Source organism: Podarcis liolepis (genome assembly GCF_965112155.1).
Source record: "Podarcis liolepis genome assembly, chromosome: 3".
In the NCBI taxonomy this organism is placed as follows: domain Eukaryota; kingdom Metazoa; phylum Chordata; class Lepidosauria; order Squamata; family Lacertidae; genus Podarcis; species Podarcis liolepis.
In genome coordinates this window covers 124,898,014-124,921,638 of record NC_139557.1, presented here as the reverse complement: position 1 = coordinate 124,921,638, position 23,625 = coordinate 124,898,014, and the positions used below count along the sequence as shown (strand labels likewise).

General features: G+C 52.1%; 2 protein-coding genes across 4 annotated transcripts in view; one reads left to right on the top strand and one right to left on the bottom strand.

The window, feature by feature from the left end:
* The window catches only part of ABHD1 (abhydrolase domain containing 1), a 119,966-nt gene that overhangs the window by 35,399 nt on the left and 60,942 nt on the right, over positions 1–23,625 (bottom strand). The window lies entirely within an intron of this gene.
* Positions 3,789–23,625, top strand: part of LOC310702593 (cGMP-dependent protein kinase 1-like) — a 38,080-nt gene continuing 18,243 nt past the window's right edge. Inside the window, exons 1-7 of one of the 3 annotated variants that reach the window (XM_083494406.1) lie at positions 3,789–3,810; positions 13,207–13,340; positions 16,097–16,256; positions 16,520–16,686; positions 18,348–18,461; positions 22,721–22,826; positions 23,318–23,381. In XM_083494406.1, the coding sequence (XP_083350532.1) occupies positions 13,265–13,340; positions 16,097–16,256; positions 16,520–16,686; positions 18,348–18,461; positions 22,721–22,826; positions 23,318–23,381 (687 nt within the window). In that variant the 5' untranslated portion in view covers positions 3,789–3,810; positions 13,207–13,264. Of the gene's footprint in view, positions 3,811–5,973; positions 6,085–12,754; positions 12,926–13,206; positions 13,341–16,096; positions 16,257–16,519; positions 16,687–18,347; positions 18,462–22,720; positions 22,827–23,317; positions 23,382–23,625 lie in introns of those variants that run through there. The other 2 variants (XM_083494405.1, XM_083494404.1) reach the window with 2 other exon arrangements.

Genomic DNA, 23,625 nt, shown 5'->3' with positions numbered 1-23,625 from the left:
CCCACAAAACACTTCATCACAGTTTCTTCCTATCTATCCAAAGGGCCTTTGCTGCACGATACCAAATGTAAGAATTCACTGATCAATGTACCGTATTTTTCGCCCCATAGGACGCACCGGCCCATAGGATGCATCAAGTTTTTTTGGGGGGGAAATAAAGGGAAAAAATTTTCCCCCCCCCAGGCACTTGTGGGGCTGGCAGTGGGGAGAAGCGCTCTTCTCCCCGCCGCCTGCCTTCAGATCAGGTCCGGGGACAGCGGGGAGACGCGGAAAGCTCTTTAATCTGAGCAGGCTGAAAGCAAAGAGTAAGGTTACTGTAACTTCCGTCATAGACCTTCAGTATGCTGATGACAATGTAGTGTGTGCGCACGCTCAGAGGATGACCTCCAAACCATTCTAAATATCTTCACAGAAGCTTAACAAAAAGCTTGGCCTGTCGTTCAACATCCAGAAACCCAAATTGCTGTACCAACAAGCACAAAACAACCCCTCTGCAGCGCCACAAATCCAACTCAATGGTGTAATGTTGGAAAATGTCGATCACTTCTCCCACCTGGGCAGTTATCTTTCCACAAGGGCCAACATTGATGCCGAAATCCAGCATCGCCTGAGCTCTGCAAGTGCGGCTTTCTCCCGACTGAAGGGCAGAGTATTTGAGGACCTGGACATTTGCAAGGAAACCAAAATGCTTGTTTACAAAGCTATTGTACTACCAACCTTACTGTATGCTTGTAAAACATGGACCACTTATAAAGGCCATCTCCAACTCCTCGAAAGATCCCACCAACGGTGTTTCCCAAAAAATTACAATCACTTAGGAAGACAGGTGAACTAATACCATTGTATGGGAAGAAGCAAAGATCACCAGTGTCGAAGCAATGATTCTTCAACATCAGCTTCCTTGGACTGGTCATGTTGTGCGGATGTCTGATTCTCGTCTTCCAAAGCAACTGCTTACTCCAAACTTAAAAATGGAAAGCATAATGCTGGTGGTCAACAAAAGAGGTTTAAACCAAAAGGGAGAAACGTGCTAAGAGGAAGGCACATTTGGCAAATCCACACTGTGATCAACTCCCGCCCGGAAACCAATGTCCCCACTGTGGAAGGAGGTGTGGATCCAGAATTGGCCTCCACAGTCACTTACGGACTCATTGTTAAAACCACGTTTACTTGCCTACGAGGGATCGCCAAAGGAAACACAAAACTGCATTTCCTGCTGCAGCGGATCTTCTGCAAATGTAATGGCCAGAAGCTGATCTCTCTGCTGCTTCTCTTTCCTCCCTAGAGGGAGCTCTCGACTTTCCCGCGTCTCGGCACAGAGGCTTTTGCATGACCCGAGGGGACCTTGCTCCTATCCAAAGGGCGCAGGGAAGGCTCTCTCCCTTGCCAGCCTGTCGCAGGGCCAGCAGCTCAGGCCAGTCACAAGCCAACTGCCTACCTCTGCTTTCTATCTCTCTAGAGGAGGCGGAGAAAAAAACAAGAGAAGGGGCTCCAAGGGTCATCTAGCCCAACCCGCTGCAATGAAGGAATAATGATGCAAAATATTGATTTATACTGAAGAGGTGTTCTGCAGAGCACCCTGTGGGAGGCCTCCCTTGCACTGGGTCCAGGAGCTGTGGTCAGTGCAGAAAGCTGCAGCAGGATCGCTGGCGGGTGTGAGAGCCAATCAGCACGCAGCTCAGTGCTTGGAGATCCACACTGGCTCCCCATTTGCAACTGAGTCAAGTTCAAGGTCGGTTTATACAGCCCTTTGGAGGTCGCCTTACTCCCCATGAGCCCCCGCAAGAGCTTTGAGCTGGCACTGGTAACAGGTGCAACATCAGATCCACTTTGCACTTGCAAGAAATGGATCTTCTGATAGCACAGCAACTGCGCTTGACCTCAAGCAGGTGCCTTCACTGTTTCAGCACCTGCTAAAAACTTTTCTGTTTAGAAAAGTCTATCCACACATGTAGAAGTTACATGTAGAAGCAGCCCAGAGTGGCTGGGGCAAGGCAGTCAGATGGGCAGGATACAGATAAAATAATAATAATAATAATAATAATAATAATAATAATAATAATAATAATTACACGTGTTTTATCTTCTCAGTAGCGGGCCTTCTCGGTAGTGGCATCCACTCTGTGCCATGCCCTCCCATCAGATGTTAAGGAGATGAGTAAGGATTCAGGTAGGTAGCCATGTTGGTCTGACGCAGTTGAAATAAATAAAAAAATTGTCCAGTAGCACCTTAGAGACCAACTAAGTTTGTTCTGGGTATAATATTTTTATAACATTTAGGAAACATCTGAAGGCAGCCCTGGATAGGGAAGCTTTTTAAGGTTTAATGTTTTACTGTGTTTTTATATATGCTGGAAGTTGCCCAGAGTGGCAACCCAGTCACATGGGCAGGGAACAAAGAATAAATTATTATTATTATTATTATTATTATTATTATTATTATTATTATTTGATTTTAATAATATTTTGAATAGCTTTAAACACCTCTTTATGCTAATGCTTTATGCTTTTGTAAACCTCTTAAAGGTTTTAAGTGGTGTAGAAATTATATAAAATAAAAATAAATAAGGAATAAGTGTAATTTTTTTGGTCTTCTGGATCCATCAAATTGTGCTTGAGGGCAAAAAGGAGCTTAGCTCTGCTCCCAAAGTTGCATGCAAACAAGCAACTAGCAACTAGCAATTATTATTATTATTATTATTATTATTTCAACTTATTCAAACAACTAGCTATGCAGACAGACCCTGGCAATAAAAAGGGGTTGTTAATGTACAGGAATGAAACTCCGTTTCTTGGAATCGGCAACTCGGAAAGGGTCAGGGCTGATGCTAAATCCCAAGACTTTATGATGCTCAGGAGGTCTCAGTGGAGAATGAGGGTGGCTGCCTACTTGACTTTGGCTCCCTGGCACCAGAAATTATGGCAAGGAGCAATTGCTGAAAAATTGACCCGCAAGATCCTCTCCTCCTAGAGAGCGGCGGCTAATTTAGATTTCTGCTCTGTGCAGCACGGCTGCATAACTTGCAGAAATGAAATGGATGGCAATCAACGCCTTTTAAAACTCTCTTCAACCGTGGAAGAAAAAGCTCCTGTTCTGCATCTTCTTGTCTATGGACACAGTGACTGCGCCAGCCTCTAGGCATGCATTTGCTCCTCTCTGTTTTGATTTAATGTTCATTTTTGTATAGGGCTTGTTGTTGTTTAGTTGTTTAGTCGTTTAGTCGTGTCCGCCTCTTGGTGACCCCCTGGACCAGAGCACGCCAGGCACTCCTGTCTTCCACTGCCTCCCGCAGTTTGGTCAAACTCATGCTGGTAGCTTCAAGAACACTGTCCCACCATCTCGTCCTCTGTCGTCCCCTTCTCCTTGTGCCCTCCATCTTTCCCAACATCAGGGTCTTTTCCAGGGAGTCTTCTCTTCTCATGAGGTGGCCAAAGTCTTGGAGCCTCAGCTTCAGGATCTGTCCTTCCAGTGAGCACTCAGGGCTGATTTCATTCAGAATGGAGAGGTCTGATCTTCTTGCAGTCCATGGGACTCTCAAGAGTCTCCTCCAGCACCATAATCCAAAAGCATCCATTCTTCGGCCATCAGCCTTCTTGATGGTCCAGCTCTCACTTCCATACATCACTACTGGGAAAACCAGAGCTTGAACTATACAGAATTTAGTTACTCAGTCAGCAATAAAAATGTAAGCAACCCCCCCATCATTCCAGAACTCCCTCCCAAGATGCCTGAGATCCGAGGGGGAAAAGCAAGTCCCATGGAAATGAACTGGATCTGCAGGAGAGCCTAAAGACCAGAGTTTTGTTCAGGTAAGAAAGCTCACCAGACATTGCTTTTTATTTATTTATTTAACTTTTACACTTTTATTGGTTTTCACTTAGCTTGAGAGCTTCTCTAAAGTAAAGATAAAATGAAGTACCCAATACAATTCCCATTTTTAGGAAGTATTAGAAATACTAGTTAAATTTCAACTATAAAACTTTATTACATACAAAACGCTCAACCATTATTATATTGAAAGTTTGTTTTCACAAAGTCCAGCTCATGTACAAAACCAAAACAAAAAGGAGCAAAACATTTTTGCACCATCAAATCAGCCGTGAGCTGTTAATTAAGTCTTCGTTCCTTGAGCATCCTTGGTCAAAAGCTTAAGTCTGGTTATCTGAAACTGGAAACACTTTGCATATTCAAGTAACCCTGAGCATCTAGTGCAATTGCACAAAAGTCATACATAATAGTCCATTGGCTACTTCTTAAAGGGGGAAAATTGGCATTAAACTCACCGGACATTGCTGTGTGCCGTCTCTGCGGATCTGCCTGTGCTGAGAGTCAGGCCCATGGGCATCTCGGTTGGCCCTGGACATCTCTGTGCCTGATCCAGAAAACTCAGGTGCCTCCCTCCCTTTGAGGAAGGGAGCAGAGAAACAGAGAACTCAAAATCTGAAGGGTCCTGTAGTCCGACCCACTGACGCTGAGCCCTCTGGGTGTCATGTGGCAAGCCTGGCGAAGCTAACAGAGCGATTTCCCCTACAAGAAAGAAGAGGGAGGTTGGAAAAGGGACGGTTGCCTGAGAGATCCGTGCACCGTTTGGGGATTTCTAGGAAGCGGCAGTGGCACCCATCCTTTCCCTGTTCTTTCTCCCCGCTGAAATGAGTAACGGAAGCAGTTTGGGCTTTTGAATGTCAGAACATTAGAAAACACACATGGAGACAGATGAACTCGTTTAATAACAGAATGCAGAAGAACGGCATGCATAATATATCATGGTGGTGAGACTATGGTTGCTGGCAGCTGTCTGTCCCGAGAGAGAAGGGAGAAATGGCAGCACCCAAAGGACCTGGGCTGCGTGTCTGGAGGTCCTGGGCTGCCCAGGAGACAAGACCCCCCTCTCGGCCTGGAGGATGAGGTCCAAAGGAAAGCAGAGCGAGATATTTGGCACCAGTTTGGCGGCATGAATTGCCGGAAGGAGGTGCACAAGGCGCCACCCAACCGCCTTAGGGACTCCACTCTGGATTTGCGTAGAGCTCACTCCTGAGCCTTTTCTTCTTCTGGAGATGTCCTGCAAGCCGTGGGGCAAAGGAAAATATATTGTATTACCAAAAATGCTCATAACTGAGAGAGTAGTAGCCAGCACCTTTTTAGGATGCTATTCGTTTATATTGGACACTTGACTATACTATATTATCTCTGTGTTTTAGGCTGCCTGCCCTTTTTATTTGTTTGTTTAGTTATTTTATATCCCCCTCTGCCCAAGCCTCAGGCTTACAACAGGCAAGCAAATAAAAAACACGTCGAATCCATGAAATCCTTAATAGCCAGGGGCAATTCACTGAAGAGCAATTGCAAACAGCAGCTGTTGCAGCAGCAATCAGGCCTCCCTTCCTGCCAGCACCTGCGGAAAAAGATGTGACTTAAGTAGCAGAGAGATTTGGGCCAGACGCACCTCAGTTGGAAGGGAGTTCCACATTTGAGGAGCCACCACAGAAAAGACCCTTTCCCAAGCCTGTCAAGAGCATTGGAACATTCAGGACAGGTAACGGGAAGGACTTTTTCATGCAGTGCATAGTAAAGCCCTTTGCAGTCAGAGGCAGCGATGCTTCTGGAATTCCACTTGCTGGAAACCGCAGGACGGGAGAGTTGGTCTTGTGTTCGAATTTCCCGCAATGGGAGTTTGGTTGTCCACGGAGGGAGCAGACTGCTGGACTGGACAGACCAGGTTCTCCACTGGAGCGCAAGGCGGGCTGGACAATGGCAGTGGAGCTGTGGGGCTGGACCCCCGCCTTGCCACAGTCACAAGGGAGCTGGGACCCCTTCCCCGCCTGAGCCGCCCCCTCTGGGCTTGACCATGGCAACCCTTCCTGGTTCTGCCATTTGTGGGGGGTCCCGCCGTGCTCCTGACACCCACCCCCTTTCCTTGCCGCCAGTGGGGAGCAGAGAAGGCAGCTCTTCCTGGAGAGGCATCTCTGAGAGGGAGGAGAGGCCGTCCACCTCCTGAGTTAATGCCTAACTTGCAGGCAGGGTGTGTCCGGCCAGGAGCTCAGGGACACTTGGAAGATTCCAGCGCAGACATGGCAACCCCCCAGGTTTGCTCAGGGAATGGGGCTGGGGGGCTGGAGGAAGAGGGAGGGGTGGGCGCAGGGGGGAGAGAGGGCACCCCACTTCCTTCCCAGGGCAGACTCTCGCCCTCCAGCGACCGAGGCAGGAGACTGGGGGTGACTAGGCGGGGAGGGGAGGCATGTTGCCTTTGCACCCTGTTCCTGGGCTTCCGAAGGGGCGTCTGGCGGGCTGGGAGGCTGGACTAGAGGGGGCCCTTTGGGCCTGATCCAGCCCCTGCTGCAGAGGCGCATGTGGCTCAGGCTTTGGAGCTGAAATTCCCAGAAGTGGCTGGTGGTCTCTTGGGTGGGGGGCAGGTGTCCCCTCCCCAATGGGTCCAGGGGTCTTGGGGTCTCCCCTGTGTGTCTCTGAGACATTCTCCTTAGATGTGCAGGAGAGCCCTTGTGTGGGGGGGGGGGATGCCCCCACAGCTTGGTTTTTTCAGGGGGTGGGAGTCTCAGCCAAGAGCCTGCCTTTGAAAGGTCCCTGCCCTGGTCCAGGCAACAGGAGGCAAGCAGCTGGGAGCCTGGGGAGGGGGGGGGCAGAGGGGCATCTCTCTCTCTCTCTCTCTCTCTCTCTCTCTCTCTAAATATTTTTTATTTATTTTCCATTTAATTATATACATTCACATCATCATTATCCACTTTACCACCCTGGCTCTATCAACTTCCTTCCCTCCCACCTCATGGCTTTCAAAATTAAATTTATATCATTGCATTTTGTACGTTTTCCAATTCTAATTGCACTCATTACAGAATGACTCAAAATTTAAACAGATGTAGAAAGGTAGAAAATTTCTCATTACAAGTCTTCAGACAACCCTGCTAGCGATGTTAATTGCTTACAATAATCTTTCAAATATCGTATAAATTTACTCCAGTCCTTTTGGAATACTTGATCATGCCGGTTTCGGATTTTTCCCGTCAGCTTCGCCAGTTCCGCAAAGTCCACCATCTTCCTCTGCCCCTCTTCTTTCATTGGTACTTCTTGTAGTTTCCATTTTGGGGCTAAAAGAATTCTTGCTGCGGTTGTTGCATACATAAACAGTCTTTTAGCTTCCCTTGGTATCTCTTCACCCAATAAAAAGGCTTCTGGTTTTTTAACAAAACTATTTTAAAACATTTTCTTTAACTCATTATATACCATTTCCCAGAAAGCCTTTAGGGGCATCGGGGTATCTCAGTCCTCCTGACGGAGAACTAGAACTCGGAGCCTGCTTAGCAAGCTCACGCCCAGAGGAGGAGACCAGTGGCGTAGCGTGGGGGGTGCAGGGGGGGGGCCCGGCCGCACCGGGCGCAACATCTGGGGGTTAGGGTTAGGGGGCGCAAATCCACGGGTTAGGGGAGGAGACCCAGCGCTGCTCTCTCAGGGCACAAGGCACACCGGGCAGCTTCCAGCCCCCTGCCCAGCTGGGCATCCTCAAAACCAAGCTCCAGCCATCCTGAATTTTGACAAGCTCTCAGGAAAAGGTGACATGTTAGAAGTCTCTAGGACTTCCGGGTTGGCGCGATCTGGAAATGGCGGATTCCCTCCGAGCTCCGGAGGGAATCGGCTCAGCGGAGGATGGGTCTTTGCCGTGTCGGCGACACGGGGACCCTTAAAAACCGCAGGCGCGGAAGCCTGCGGACTGAAGACTCGGCGGGTGCCTTAAGCCCCCCCCCTGATTCGCAATGAGCCTTTTTAAAGGCTACGGAGGGGATACGGGGGACGGCGCGGCACTGAGAGTCGATCGCTACCGCTGCTGAGCGAAGCCGCGAGCCATAACTGGAGAGCGCTGACTTCCTTCCTTGAAATTTGGACTGAAAAAAGAACCCGTGAGTAACTTGGAACTGAACTTTAAAAATTTTTTACCTTCTGAATTTGAGACGACCGGGGGGTGTGCCAAAAGGAAGTCCCCACCCCCCCCCTTGCAGACGATCCAGAGCAATGATATAAGAGCTAAGCTGGAGTGCCTACCCTGTAAAGGGTGAGTTTTAAAAAGACAGTAACTTCCAAGATTTGGAAAGGCAAATTTGAGCAGGAGAGTGGAGTGTTGGAAGAGTCTTTGTTTTGTGGCAAACAACCCTCCCTCCCGGGCCCGGGAGCGACCTGCTTGGGAGCCTGTATAGAGGAGCAGAATTTGACAGCTGTCAAAGCTGTCAAATGGACTGTTAACAGTGAAAAAATTGCTATTTAAGACCTCTCCGGATTAAAAGGAGTTACAATTGAATTAAAATTGTGGGAAACAAAGAAACAATAACAGGACAGAGGATTGTTGGAGAAAAGTCCATTCAGTAACCAGATTCCCTCTAGGGGGAATTCTGTGGAATTACAATGGCTGTGGGTGGAAAGATACTGAGAGAAATCGAAAGGATGTTTTCACTGGTGGGAACCTTACAGGAGCAGACTACAGCTATGAGTAAACAATTGATGACCTTGGATTTGGAAACAAGTAGTTCTGCTGAATGTAATGAGGACCTGAGTGAGAAAGATCCCACAGCTGAATTCGAAATAATAAACAAAGAAGAGGAGAAGACAAAACATGAAAGAGAACAAGTTATGTGGGAAAATACTAACCAGAAGCCGACATCTGGAGAACACAAGCAAGGAGACTATTGGATTAAATCCATTTCAAGCCTACGAAAGATACAGAAGACGAAAGTGGAGGCCCTGGGAGTTTATGGAATTCAGGAACTCGAAATAAAGAAGTACAATTGGGGCCTCCACATAGACTTTGATTTTGACTATCACCAAGACTCAGGCCTTGTGGAAATCCTTCAGCAGTTGCTTCTAAATATGGGAAGAGACTATGGACTGATTGGATTGATTGTTAAAGAAACCTTTCGAGACTCGATGACAGACAAAAAGGACTACCAACAAAACCGGCGGAGAGGGACTGAAAGAGATTTGAGAGCCTCGGATGTGCGGAACCCAGGCTAAAAACTGTTACTTTGGACATGTCTTGGGAAAGGACGCAAAGCGGGGATGGGAGGGAGGGAAGTATTTAAATTTAAACAACACTCAAGACCAGGGGGGTTAGTAATAAGGAAATTATTCAAGAAAAAATGAGAAATCGAGGGAAGAGAATTGGGGTCCAACTTAGGGAAAATTTATTCTTGCTTTTATAAAAGGACTAATATTAAGACGGAAGAAATGCCAACTTGCTGACATAAACCTGGGAATAGGGATGCAAGGGAGGGGGTGGGGGGAAGTCAAGGACTAGGGTTAGAAAATAAGATTTTCGGGAACTATTCATGTTTGTTGTTTTTTTTTATGTTTGTTTTGGTGTTATGTGTTTTGTTTTTGTCTATATAAATTGTGAAAACCCAATAAAAAATTTTTTTAAAAAAAGAAGTCTCTAAGATTACACAAGGCGTGGACAGAGGAAAGTTGTTCTCACTCTCTCCTAACGCTGAAACTTACAGACATCCAGTGAAGCTGAAGATGGAGGAAAGATGAAAGAAATTGCTTCTTTATGCCGTGCAGTGTTAACCTATGGAACTCGCCGCCTCAGGAGACAGTGATAACCAACAAGCTAGATGGCTTTAAAAGAGACAGCAGTGTTTCTGAATGCCAGTTGCTGGAAACCACAAGAGAGGACAGGACTCTGGTGCTCATTTCCTTGGCATCTGGTGGGAGGGCATTCCACAGGGCGGGCGCCACTACCGAGAAAGCCCTCTGCCTGGTTCCCTGTAGCTTTGCTTCTCGCAATGAGGGAACCGCCAGAAGGCCCTCGGAGCTGGACCTCAGTGTCCAGGCTGGACGATGCGGATGGAGACGCTCCTTCAGGTATACTGGGCTGAGGCCATTTAGGGCTTTAAAGGTCAACACCAACACTTTGAATTGTGCTTGGAAACGTACTGGGAGCCAATGTAGGTCTTTCAAGACTGGTGTTATGTGGTCTCGGCGTCCACTCCCAGTCCCCAGTCTGGCTGCCACATTCTGGATTAGTTGTAGTTTCCGGGTCACCTTCAAAGGTAGCCCCACGTAGAGCGCATGGCAGTAGTCCAAGCGGGAGATCATAGAATCATAGAATAGAATCATAGAATCATAGAGTTGGAAGAGACCACAAGGGCCATCGAGTCCAACCCCCTGCCAAGCAGGAAACCAGATAACCAGAGCATGCACCACTCTGGCGAGACAGTCCATGGGCAGATAGGGTCTCATCCTACGTACCAGATGGAGCTGGTAAACAGCTGCCCTGGACACAGATTTGACCTGCGCCTCCATGGACAGCTGTGAGTCCAAAATGACTCCCAGGCTGCGCACCTGGTCCTTCAGGGGCACAGTTACCCCATTCAGGACCAGGGAGCCCCCCACACCTGCCCGCCCTGTTCCCCAAAAACAGTACTTCTGTCTTGTCTGGATTCAGCCTCAATCCATTAGCCGCCATCCATCCTCCAACTGCCTCCAGGGACTCACACAGGACCTTCAGCGCCTTCGCTGGTTCTGATTTAAAAGAGAGGTAGAGCTGGGTATCATCCGCATACTGATGAACACCCAGTCCAAATCCCCTGATGATCTCTCCCAGCGGCTTCATATAGATATTAAAAAGCATGGGGGAGAGGACGGAACCCTGAGGCACCCCACAAGTGAGAGCCCAGGGGTCTGAACACTCATCCCCCCCACCACTTTCTGAACACAGCCCAGGAGGAAGGAGCGGAACCACCGTATGACAGTGCCCCCAGCTCCCAGCCCCTCAAGACAGTCCAGAAGGATGTTATGGTCGATGGTGTCAAAGGCCGCTGAGAGATCTAGCAGTCTGAAAGCACACCAGTGCAAGTAGATAAATAGGTACCACTGTGGTGGGAAGGTAAACGGCTTTTCTGTAAAATCGGGTTTCCACCACAGTGTCTCGTTGCACCAGAAGTGGTTTAGTCCTGCTGGCCACATGATCTGGAAAGCTGTCTGTGGACAAACACCAGCTCCCTTAGCCTGGAAGCAAGATGAGTGCTGCATCCCATAATTGCCTTTGACTGGACTTCACCGTCCAGGGGTCCTTGACCTTTTTAATAGGCATCCCATCAGCCACTGTGAGACCAGATTGCGGGACTAGGTGGGACCCTGGCCTGATCCAGCAGGGTCTCCTCATGTTCTTGTGGGGGGGGGGTGGAGACCCTCCAAATGTCCCAATTTTCCAGGGACAGCCCCGGAATTACAGAATCTGCCCCACTTTCTGATTTGATCCCGGAATATCTTGGTTTTCCTTTTTTCCTCCTCCTCCTCCGCCACAGAGAACAATTCAAAGTGGTGGCTGGGTGTGTAGGTGGGAAAGTGGAGTCCTGAAAATAACTTCCGTGCTCCAGATGAAGGAAATGCTCATTCTCATAGTTTCCTTTAGTATTAGTGTTATTAATATATTCCACCTTTTCCCCTGGCAGCCTCAAGGCCGCTCACCACCACATTTTTATTTCATTCCATTTATCTGTGGAAGGTGTTGTACAGGATCCCTTCTCTCGCACATTTTTCCTTTACAACAACCCTGTGAGGAGGCAGAGAGGTGAGAGGTGTCTGTGTGTCTATGATGACCAAAGGCAGAAGATGCTGACTGATGTGGAATGGGATGTCCCTCTTTTCACTGGGGAAAGGTTAGAGGGCATGGAGGTGCCCCCTCACCAGGTGACAGGTGCCCACTCCTGGCCTGGCGCTCTGGAAGGACCCCTTGCCCAGAGCTGAGCAGAGCTTTGAGGGCTCCTTTGAGGGCATCCAATTGGTCCCAAGCGGAGTTTCATCTGCCTGCCCAGCCAGGGCCAGATCTGTTTCTGGCAGGAGGCGCTGGGACTTAGCCCCCCCCCCCGTAAAGCCCCTTCCAGATCCCTGGAAGGTGCCACCTGGTTGCCCCACGGCTCTCGTGCTTCTGACATGCTCAGAGGCACCCTCTTCTTCTTCGCTACCTGGTAGGCAGCTGCCTTCAACCGAGTCAAGCCTCTTGGTCCGTGTAGCTCAGTCTTGTCCACACTGGCCGGAGCAGCAACAGCTCTCCCAGGGTTCCAGGTGGGGGGGGGGCAGTTCCCAGCACTGCGCACCTGGCACCTAGATGCCAAGAAGGTGCTCTGTGTCTGAGCGCCCGCTGGCCCTTCCTTCGGGCTGACTTGGGAAAGTCTCCTGCGCCGTTTTCTGTCTCGGAATAAACCCTGGAGGAGCTGGCCAGGCTGAGACCACGAATTGTGGCTGCCTCTGTGGCCCTGGCACGTCAGCCTGGCACCTGCCACTTGCCTCAGGGTTGCCTCAAGCCACCTGCTGGGGAGAAGAGAGGATTTGCTGTGTCTCCTGGGTCCCCCCTGCCTTGCCTTTCTCTCTGTGGAGCTGGGTGGTTGAGGATAAGTTAGGGGGTTGGACTAGATGACCCCCTAGGGTCCCTTTCCACTCCACAGTGCTCTGATTCTGCGATATGACTGAATGGGCACAGTGTTTGGCTCTGCTCGACGCTCCCTCACCTCCCCACTCCTATTCCATCAGCGATGGAGTTTGCCCCCCCTGCCCCAACCCCCCCCCCCCGTCCAGGATGGATGCCCCCCTCCCCCAGCCCCTCCCCCCACTTTGCTTTGCCCTCCCCCCCACCCCCTGCATTCTCTGGGGAGAATCCTGCGCTTGAGTGAAAGGCGCTGGAATTGGGCTGGTTGCCCTGGCAACAGGTTGGCATCATGTTTGGCGGAGGAGCTCAGAGGGCAGGGAGCTAGCGGCGCGGCAGCCATGCCCAAGCGAGGATGTTGGCACGCCCCCCTGCCCCCCTCCCCCCTCCCACAGAAACTGGGGTGACTCATTCGCCCACCAGCCCCTCACTCGGCAGCTGGAGCGGCGGCAGAGCGGAGGCACCCGGGCGCTTGGCAGCGCTTGAGAGCTGGGCTACAGGTGCCGCCTTGGGGAGGGTGGCACGGAGTGTGGGGCAGGGGGGCTTGGGGACTGCGTGGGGTTCTCTGGGTGCTGGCGGGACGGAGAGAGCCTGTGGGGCGCTGCTGCTGGAAACTCCCATGCCCCATACCTGGCTGGGTGTCCCAGAGATTCCTGGGGAGATGAGGGTCCCTGGCATAAATGGTGCCACTGCCCCCCCCAGCTGGCATCAGCGGCAGTGGGGAACTACTGGGGGGGGGCGTCTTCTTCACCCTCCCCAGCACTCTTCTGTTTCCTGACAGCCTCGAAGAAAACGGAGTTGACGCCTCTTGAAATCTGCCCCCCCCCCGAAAAAAGGAGATGGATCTCCGCCTGAGAGATCTGCGCCTGCAAGAGGAAAAGGAATTCCTGGAGAGCGTGGCGCTGCCCCAGGCTGGTAAGGAGACCCTGGGGCAGAGGGTGGTGGTGGGGTTTGTGTGGGTCAGAGGAGAGGGGGCCCCAGAAAGAGGTGGGGGCGCCCCCTTTCTGCCTCTCTTTCTCTCTGGAGTTCCACTGAAAGAGCAACAGGTTGTGGAGGAATCTTGCCCTCCGCACAGAAGTCGCGGAAGATCATTCTGGGATTCCGAGACCTCCGGCTCCGCAGGCAAAAACCTCGGGCGGCACCTTTGCGCCTTCCCGTTCATCGCAATGGGACATGATCTGCCGGGAAGTTCTCCTGCACAAGCATGCCGTCATGGGCTCCCGTTCATCTCAATGGGGCTTGTGCAGGAGGGTTCCCGGGGGGGGGGGAGATGGGCATGTCTCAGGATCTAACGGGACCCTCAAGCGCCATCTCGCCCAACCCCTTGCAATTCCGGAATCGCAGCTCAAGAATCCCTGACTGACAGATGTCTGTTTAAAGATCTCCAATGGATTGCAGAATCGTGGAACTGATAATTGGAAGGGATCTCCAAAGGTCATCTAGCCCAACCCCCTGCGATGCAGGAATCTGTGACAGATGGGCTACCGACCAAGGAAGGAGAAGCCCCCACCTTCCAAGGGAGCCTCTTCTGTTGCCAAGGGGCTCTTCATAAATCTCTTCCTGTGGGTCAGATCTGTCCATCACCCAGCCTGCCGCCTAGGGGGTGCCCCACGTAATCTGCCCACCCCCCAGCCCTTGCCTTGCAGTCAAAGCAGCGACTGCCTTGAATGCCTCTGGCTCCTTTGACTGGATTTCTAGGCTGCCTCCGCTTTGGGGCAGAGACCTTTTTTGTCCTCTCTCATAGGGGCTGCCCCCTTTGGCCGGATCTGGCAGACGTTTCTGATGTTCTTTGGAGCACTAAGTTCAGCAGGTGCCTGGCCCCAGCTCTTCCTGCCCCATGGGTCCTTAAGGCATAGGAGCCCCTACTGAGGCTGCCCAAATGCCCCCCTGCCCATCTTCAGAAGCAGAACTCCCCTCAGTGGCACAGGATCCAAGCCTGATGAGGAACGGTTGAAGGAGCTGGGGATGTTAAGCCTGGGAAAGAGGAAACTGAGAGGAGATAGGAGAGCAATCTTCCAATATCTCAAGGGCTGTCCCATAGAAAAGGGAACAAGCCTGTTTTATCCTGCGCCAGAGGGTAGAACTCGAACCCATGGCTTCAAGTTGCAAGAAAGGAGATTCCAACTAAACATTAGGAAGAATTTTCTGACAGTAAGAGCTGTTCAATAGTGTCTCCCTCAGGAGGTTGTGGTCTCTCCTTCCTCGGAGGTTTCTAAGCAGAGATTGGAGGGCCATCTGCCATGGAGGCTTGAGCTAAGATTCCTGCATTGCAGGGGGTTGGACTAGATGTCCTTCAGGGGTCTCTTCCAGCTCTGCAATTCTATGATTTCAGAAGCACAGCAAGCCGCCTTGCACTGAGTCAGATCTTCAGTCTGTTCGGCTCCATATTGTCCGCAGTGATGGGAAGCCACGGCTGCTGCCCAGGCTTTCGCACTCAGGCCCCTCCCAACCCTGCAGGCGATGTCCTGGGGGTGGGGCTGGACCTGGGACCTTGCAAGGCAGGTGGCATGTCCCCTCAAGCCAGGGTGGCCCTTCTGGCAGCTTCTTTCAAGAAGGATGCCAAGGGTTCCTCTGCTCCCACCCCTGTTTTATCCCTGCGAGGCTTCGGCTGAGAGACTGTGACCGGCCCAAGTGTGGCTGTCCGTAGCCGGCTCTGAAATGGGGCTCTCAGAGTGTGGGGTGGGCATCGGAGGGAGATGGGCTCTCCTCCGCTGGAGGGTTGAAAGCAGAGCTCAGACGGCCAGGGATCCTTTAGCTGCAATTCCTGCACTGCAGGGGGTTGGTCTAGATGACCCCTGGGGTCCCTTTCCTCTTCTACGGTTCCCAGTGTGCTTACAGGCAATGCAGTGCGTATGTGACCATTATGGGAAAGAGCCATATCCAGTTATAAAACAGGAAGGAGATAAAAGGACCCGGGAGCCCCTCTGGGGAACAAAGGAGAGATCTGGAATGGGGGTGTTTTTCTTGGGGGGGGGAGCACAGCAAGGCTTATTTCTGCTTCCTCCTTCTTTCTTTTGCTTTGCACAGACTTTTATTCTTATTTTTAAATTTATTTATTTGATTTTTCAATGCACAATTTTACATAGGTATATCAAACATAAATCATAAAAACAAGATGCCAAGAATTCTCCTGGGCTTCCAGCCTTCTCTGTCTGGGTCCTAATTATTAATCAGTTCCTGCCGCATCTTTTGTGATAATCCAAACCCTTTACCTTTTCCATTGGGTCCAGGCTAAACATGCCCAGCTCCCTTAGCCGTTCCTCATAAGGGATGTGGGTGGCACTGTGAGTTAAATCACAGAGCCTAGGACTTGCCGATCAGAAGGTCAGCGGTTCGAATCCCTGCAATGGGGTGAGCTCCCATTGCTCGGTCCCTGCTCCTGCCCACCTAGCATTTCGAAAGCATGTCAAAGTGCAAGTAGATCAATAGGTACCGCTCTGGCGGGAAGGTAAACGGCGTTTCCACGCGCTGCTCTGGTTTGCCAGAAGCGGCTCAGTCCTGCTGGCCACATGACCCGGAAGCCGTACGCCGGCTCCCTCGGCCAGTAAAGCGAGATGAGCAGTGCAACCCCAGAGTCGGCCACGACTGGACCTAATGGTCAGTTGTCCCTTTACCTTTACCTTAAGATAAGTTACAAATTTTATCATTTCTTGCTTCCTCTTTGGCCGCAGCTGAGGACTCGGAGAAGGCCAGGGACCCCGCGGGCGAGAGCGCTCTGGACCAGTCCCCGGTGGAAGACGCCCGCAGGGGCAGCCGAGGCCATGGCATCGTCCCCGAGCCCCTGGACTCTGATGGCGACTGGCAGCTGCCCTGCATTCCCAAGTCCCCCAGGTAAGCCTTGGGTGGCCTGGCCAGGTGGGGCTGCTCTGCTCAGGCAGGCGGCGGCCGAGCTGGAGATGAGAAGGACATGAGAACTGGTGCATGGATGAGGCCCAAGGAGCCCAGGATCCTGTTCTCACCGTGTGCCAACCAGATGGCCATTGTGGGAAACCCGCAAGCGTCTTTTCCAGAAACTGGGATTCAGAAGCATGGAGGGCAAGAGCCGAGCTTGTGATTCTGGGATGGGCACCAACTCCCTCCTCTTCCCTCCCCAGGGACACCGGCCTGATCCTGGACGCGGTCAAGCGCAGCGAATTCCTGCGGTGCCTGGGGGACGGGAAGAGCCAGCCGCTGGTGGAGAGCTTCGTGCCCGAACAGCACCAGCCCGGGGGCACCGTGGTGGCCGAGGGGGACGACGGGCACACCATGTACATCGTGGCTGGTGAGCAGGCGACAGAGGGCCCCACTCCGGAGCCCAGCGCCCTCCTTGGCATGGAAGACCCCAGACCCAAAGGAGGACTGATGATCCGCAGGCAGCGCCACCCCCACCCGCCGGCGCCTGCTTTGGGGTGGCCCCTCCACGCACACACACCGAATTCTTGGCTGCACCCCTTCACACCCAAAGAGGTTTTTTTCTGCCTGCCTAAAACCAACAAAATCACAGAATTTTAGAGCTCGGAAGCACCCCAGAGGGAGAGGGGCTCCATTTGATTTTCTAAAGAGGAATTGCCTTCATTAGACACCTTTAGGTGGAAAAGTTCCTTTTGCGGATGGAAGTCTTGTTGCCCTTTTAAAATGTATTTGGGGGATTCTTTTGCGTCTGTTTTTGTTCTTATTTTTATTCTGTGTTTTGTGGTTTTTATATTGTGATTTTATGTTGTGAACCGCCCAGAGATCTATGGGAATAGGGCCATATACGCATTTAATTAACAAGACCAAGAACACCAGCAGCAATTTCCTGGCTCTGCTGGGAAACCAGAGCAGCTGCAGTGCTCCTCTTCCGAGGCCCTTCTCCATGGATGGGGAAGAAGAGGCCACATGACGTGAGCAGCGAGGAGAGAGTGCCACTGAGCTGCTGCAGAGTGCTTTCCCTTAAGCACCGGGCTTCCCCCAGAGAATCCTGGGAACTGTAGTTTGTTTCGGGTGCTGAGGTGGGATGGCCCCCTGTCAGGGGTTCTTCAGCCGGGATTCCTGCCTTGCAGGGGGGTGGGTCTGGATGACCCTTGGGGGTCCCTGCAATTCTGTGATTCTGATTGTAGCTCAGCAAAGGGAAACCAAAGTTCCCGGGGTCTTTTCTTGGGAGATATGAGAGCTATCTTCAAATATCTCAAGGGTTGCCACATGGAGCAAACTGGTTTTCTCCCGCTCCAGAGGGGAAGACGTGAACCAATGGATTCAACTTACAAGAAAAATTTGAACTAAACATCAGGAAGAACTTCCTGGCAGTAAAACCCATTTGGCAGTGGAATGGGCTCCAGAGGTTAGCCTCCACCTGTCAGAGATTACTTAAAATTATTATTATTATTATTATTATTATTATTTATTTGCACCCCACCCATCTGGCTGAGTTTACCCAGCCACTCTGGGCGGCAGCTTCCAATGAAGAGTAAAAATACATTAAAATGTCACACATTAAAAACTTCCCTAAACAGAGCTGCCTTCAGATGTCTTCTAAAAGTCAGATAGTTCTTTATTTCCTTGACTTCTGATGGGAGGCGTTCCACAGGGCAGGTGCCACCACTGAGAAGGCCCTCTGCCTGGTTCCCTGTAACCTCACTTCTTGCAGGGAGGGAACTGCCAGAAGGCCCTCAGAGGTGGACCTCAGTGTCCGGGCAGAACGATGGGGGTGGAGACGCTCCTTCAGGTATACTGGACCCAGGCCATGATTCCTGCATTGCAGGTGGTTGGACTAGATGACCCTCAGGGTCCCTTCCAACTCTACCATTCTGTGGTTCTTTCCCACCCTTTGTCCAGCCCCCCCCAAGATATTTCCCAACCACCTTGCACCCGGCAGCGGCTTCTACAAGTGCTGAGCTTCCAAAGTGGCAAGAACAAGAGTGTTGTGTGTGCATGTGTGAACCCGCCCTTGTTCTCCCGTTGCAGAAGGGGAGCTGAGCGTGACGCAGAAAGGACGCCAACTCCGCCGCCTGCTCCCGGGGGACGTCTTTGGGGAGCTGGCTGTGCTGTACAACTGCCGGCGCACGGCCACCGTCATGGGTAAGCAGTGCGCATGCGTGTGTGTGTTGGGGGTTGTTGTCCCTGGGACCCTCCTTGCCCCCTTCTGCCCCTGATACCACCTGCGGCTGCTCTTGACCCCTTGGAGTGGGTCAGGCCATCCTGCCCTTTCCCACCCACATGTCCCACTGCAACTGTCCTGGGCGCCTGGGAGGGACTGTCTGATTCCTGCTCTCTCCAGATGGCAGGAGGTTTTTCAGCCGGGGGCCGGACAGCATCCCTCAGACCTTGTGGGGGGCCAGACTATAATTTGAAAAATATATATATTAATAAACAAATTCCTATGCCCCACAAATAACCCAGAGATGCATTTTAAATAAAAACACACATTCTACTCATGTGAAAACAGGCTGACTCCTGGACCGTCTGTGGGCCGGATTGAGAAGGCGATTGGGCCGCATCTGGCCCCCGGGCCTTAGGTTGCCTACCCCTGCGTAAGAGCCAGAGAAGAGCTGGCTGGATCAGGCCAATGGCCCATCCAGCTGTTTCTGTTTTAGCTGTAAGCCTCCTTGACTCTGTGTCAGGGGAAAAGGTGGGATATAAGTAAATATTAGCATCCTCCAGCCCAGCAACTCGTTCTCACAGTGGCTAACCAGATCCTGGCAAGCAGGATCTGGCCCTCTTGTGCCTTTCATCAACTGGGATTCAACTGAAGAGGCAGCGGATAGCCATTATTATGTGTTTTGTGTTTTGGTATTGTGATATAACAACAACAACAACAACAACAACAACAACAACAACAACAACAACAACAACAACAACAATTTATTATTTATACCCCGCCCATCTGGCTGGGTTTCCCCAGCCACTCTGGGTGGCTTCCAACAAAATATTAAAATAGAGTAATGCATCAAATATTAAAAGGTTCCCTAAACAGGGCTGCCTTCAGATGTCGTCTAAAAGTCTGGTAGTTGTTTTTCTCTTTGACATCTGGTGGGAGGGCGTTCCACAGGGCGGGCGCCACCACCAAGAAGGCCCTCTGCCTGGTTCCCTGTAACTTGGCTCCTCGCAGTGAGGGAACCGCCAGAAGGCCCTCGGAGCTGGACCTCAGTGTCCGGGCAGAACGATGGGGGTGGAGATGCTCCTTCAGGTATACAGGACCGAGGCCGTTTAGGGATTTAAAGGTCAGCACCAACACTTTGAATTGTGCTTGGAAACATACTGGGAACCAATGTAGGTCTTTCAAGACCGGTGTTATATGGTCTTGGCGGCCGCTCCCAGTCACCAGTCTAGCTGCCGCATTCTGGATTAGTTGTAGTTTCCGAGTCACCTTCAAAGGTAGCCCCACGTAGAGCGCATTGCAGTAGTCCAAGCGGGAGATAACCAGAGCATGCACCACTCTGGCGAGACAGTCTGCAGGCAGGGAGGGTCTCATCCTGTGTACCAGATGTTGTGAAGCGCCCTGAGACCTGCCTGGGTATAGGGCAGAATACAAATTTAATAAATAATGATAGTAATCCTGGCTACTAGTCATGGGCCGCCCTCTCTTCCTCCACGAATCTGCCCGATCCTCTCTTACAGCCGTCCCGGCTGGAGTCCCTAACTGCCCCCCCCCCCGTGGGAGGGAGTTCCGCAGTTTCACTCCGCGCTGCATGAACAAGTCGTTCCTTTTGTCGGATCCCCCAAGTAGAGCAGGGGATGCGAGTGCCGAGGGCATCATCCGTGGCCGCAGCTGCTCTTCCCTGAAAAGGTTTAATTAAGAGAATAATAACTAGAATAATAACCCAAACACGGCACGTCATCCCGGCTCCTGCGGCGCCTTAAAAAATGAACAAATATATTGAGGCAGAAGCTTTTGTGCCCCAGATACCACTCAAGTTTTTTAATGCACTACAAAAGGGGGAGTGTGAGCTTTTATGTAATAACTTGACGGTAGCAGCTACTCATAACACGGAGCAGCTGGGGAAGCGGTTTCCACTTATCTGAAATAATGAGGCTGAGAGCCGGGAGGGAACCAAGTGTTGGGTAAGACTTGACCCACTTAGCAAGCCCCCCGCCCCCCGCATTAGCGGTGGGCCTGCCCCAAGTGGGTCTCTGCCCTGGGCAGCCATCCCTGCCCACGAGTGTCGGCTTTCTTGCCTGTTTGGGGCCCAGGAGGCGGGCAAATTCCTCCATGGGTCCTGCCTTTGCCAGCCAAGCCGACTGGGGCATCCTTGTCCTGTTGCCATGGCGATGATACAATGGCATCCTCTACCTATTGAACAGAGGCTGCATCAGCCTCCCCTGTTTCTCCCGTCCCTCGTGTCTCTGGAGGATTGCTGGGGGGGGGCATCAGAAACATGGGGGGGGGCCCTGCTTTTTAAGTTCCAGCCCTTGGCTTTAGTTCCGGAACAAAGACTTTCCGGTGCCATGTTTATCGTCCATCTGAAGTGTGGCAGGCCTCTTGCGATGCAGCGTGCTGCCAGTCGAGATGCGACGGTGGTTGTTGTTTTTTTGAGAAAGTTAATGGCAAGAGAGCTGCCCACGCCGCGTCTTGGAAATTGCCGTTCCCTTCCGCAACACCCTCGCACGCATTTATGACATTGGCATGTGACAGTTGCGCTTTGTGAGGAGTGGGGAGAGGCGCATGGTGAAGCAGGGGGCATTCTTGTGCAGGGGAGGCCCCCCCTAAGGGCAGGTATCGGGGCAAGGGATGGGGGCAGCCAGGCCCCTTGGCTCACTGGCGTGTGGGTCACGGAGGCGCCTCTGAAAGGCAGCCGTGCGTCCGAATCCCAGTTTCTGGAAACTGCAGGAGAGGAGAGATGATCTTGTGCTCAGATGCTTCTTGCAGGTTTCCCTTTGTGGCATCTGGTCAGCCACAGTGAGAACAGGGCGATGGACTAGATGGGGCCCCCTTTGCCTTGATCCTTCTGAGGGTCTAATGGAACCTCCAGCTCCAGCTGCAGTCTACCAAGATTCCTAGAACCAGCAGGATCTTCTTAAGCTATTTTCTTCAGGGGACGGTGTCAGGGAACTGCCATCAACTCAGAGGCGAGAGGTGGAAGGGCAGTTGTGTTATAGGGAGCCTCCAAAAATATCTCTTCCGGCGAGGAGGGAAGCCCCACCTCCAGTGGGCCAGAGGATGCTAGGGAGAGCCTCAACACTGAGCCTGAGCAAGGCAGAGGATGCTAGGGAAGCGTGCCCTTGCCAGCGCCCATTCTGCGCAGTAGTCTGCGGTGCAGGGAGGGGCGGAAAAGGCTGGGGGTGACGCGACTTTTATGCTGGAGGAGGTACAAAAACCGACCACTCCCGGATACTTCTAGCGATTGAGCCAGACATGAACTTATGACGCTCTGCACTGTAAATAGTTTGCACCAAGAATAAAGCCTGTAAAAGACAGAGTCTTGCCTGGTTACTCTCGAGCAACCGCCACACTCCTTGACAGCCGGCTTGCCTCTTCTTGCTTTCCAAACGGGGCCAGTGCAGAGTTGCAGAGATGCTCTCATGCTCAGATGCCGCTCACAGGTTCCCCTTTGTGGCATCTGGTTGGACTAGATGGGGCCCCCTTTGCCCTGGCTCCCGGTGGAGTACAGGGTCAGGTTCAAGGTGCTGGTTTTAACCTTTAAAGCCCTATATGGCCTAGGACCCTCGTACCTACAGGACCGCCTCTCCTGGTATGTCCCACGGAGGACCTTACAGTCTTCAAACAAAAACATCTTGGAGGTCCCGGGCCACAGGGAGGTTAGGCTGGCCTCAACCAGAGGCAGGGCCTTTTCAGTACTGGCCCCGACTTAGTGGAACGCTCTGTCGCAAGAGACTAGAGCCCTGCGGGACTTGGCATCTTTCCTCAGGGCCTGCAAGACGGAGCTGTTCCACCAGGCCTTTGGCCAAGGCACAGCCTGACCCCCTCCTTTGGCGATCCTCACAGAACTCTAGCTCATTAATTTGATTTGAACTGATTTCATAATGATTTGATTTTAGAATGCTGTATTATTTTACTGTTGTTAGCCGCTCTGAGCCTGGCTTTGGCTGGGGAAGGCGGGATATAAATAAATTATTATTATTATTATTATTATTATTATTATTATTATTATTATTAATCTCCAGCTCCAGAGGCAGTCTGCCAAGATTCCTAGAACCAGCAGGCTCTTCTTAAACTATTCAGCCGGACATTTTCTTCAGGGGGCGTCTTGCCTCTTCTTGCTTTCCGAACGGGGCCAGTGCAGAGCTGCCTGGCAAGGAGGGGCTTTGATGTCGGGGGGGGGGTGTTGGGGTCGCCTGTCTCCTCAATGCAACCCCAGTCCTGTTTTTCTCCCCCCCAGCGCTCACCCTGGTGGAGTTATGGGCCATCGACCGCCAGACGTACCGCACCATCATCACCGAGAATGCCAAGCGGCAGAGGGCAGAGGTGCTGGCCGGCCTGCGGAGGTGAGGGTGGCCAGGGAGCCCCCCCTCAAGCAGCTGGACGCCCCCCACCCCTTGACTGTTCCAAGCAGGAATCTGGTGCTCCCTTCTCTGGGCAAACCTGTTGTGAAACCTCCCTCTCTCTCTCAAAAAACACAATTGCACACCTCCTCCTTCCGCAGCGCCCATCATGGGGTCTGGTTGCTGCCTGCCTGGGATGGTGTGGGGGCAGAGGACAAGCAAGTGGCCTGAGGGCAGATGGGCTCCCTTCAGGGTTTGAGAAATGACTGCCCAGTGAAGAGAGGGTACCTCTGAGCATGCGGCGAGGGCATTTCCTCACCACAATTGGGCAACGCCACCTGGTGTTGGGGCTTGCAGGCTGCTTTTGGCCTGGCGGATTCTTTCGTTGCGATTCCTGCGTCCTAGCGGGTTGGACTAGATGACCCCTGGGGGCCCCTTCCGACTCTATGATTCCACGTCTGGGATATCCGGGGCATTTCTGTTTTCTCTTCCAGGGTGAAGCCTCTCCAAGGCCTGTCAGATGCTGCCTTGTCCCAGCTGCTGGACTCTGCCGAGGAGGTAACAAGGGCCGGTCCTTCTCTTGGGCAGGAGGAGTCTGCTGCCTCAGGGGGCAGGCGGGGGGTGGGGTGGCACAGAAGGCCTGGGCCTTGGCACGCCCAGGGCCTCCTTTGCCGCTGTCAAATGCCCAGTAGGATTCAGCTGCTGCTCCATCTGGCTCTGGGAATCAAATGTAGGGTGTGGGGGCAGGAAAATGATGTGGCCATGCTCCCCCCCCTCGCCTCTGGTACTGGCCTGGCATGGG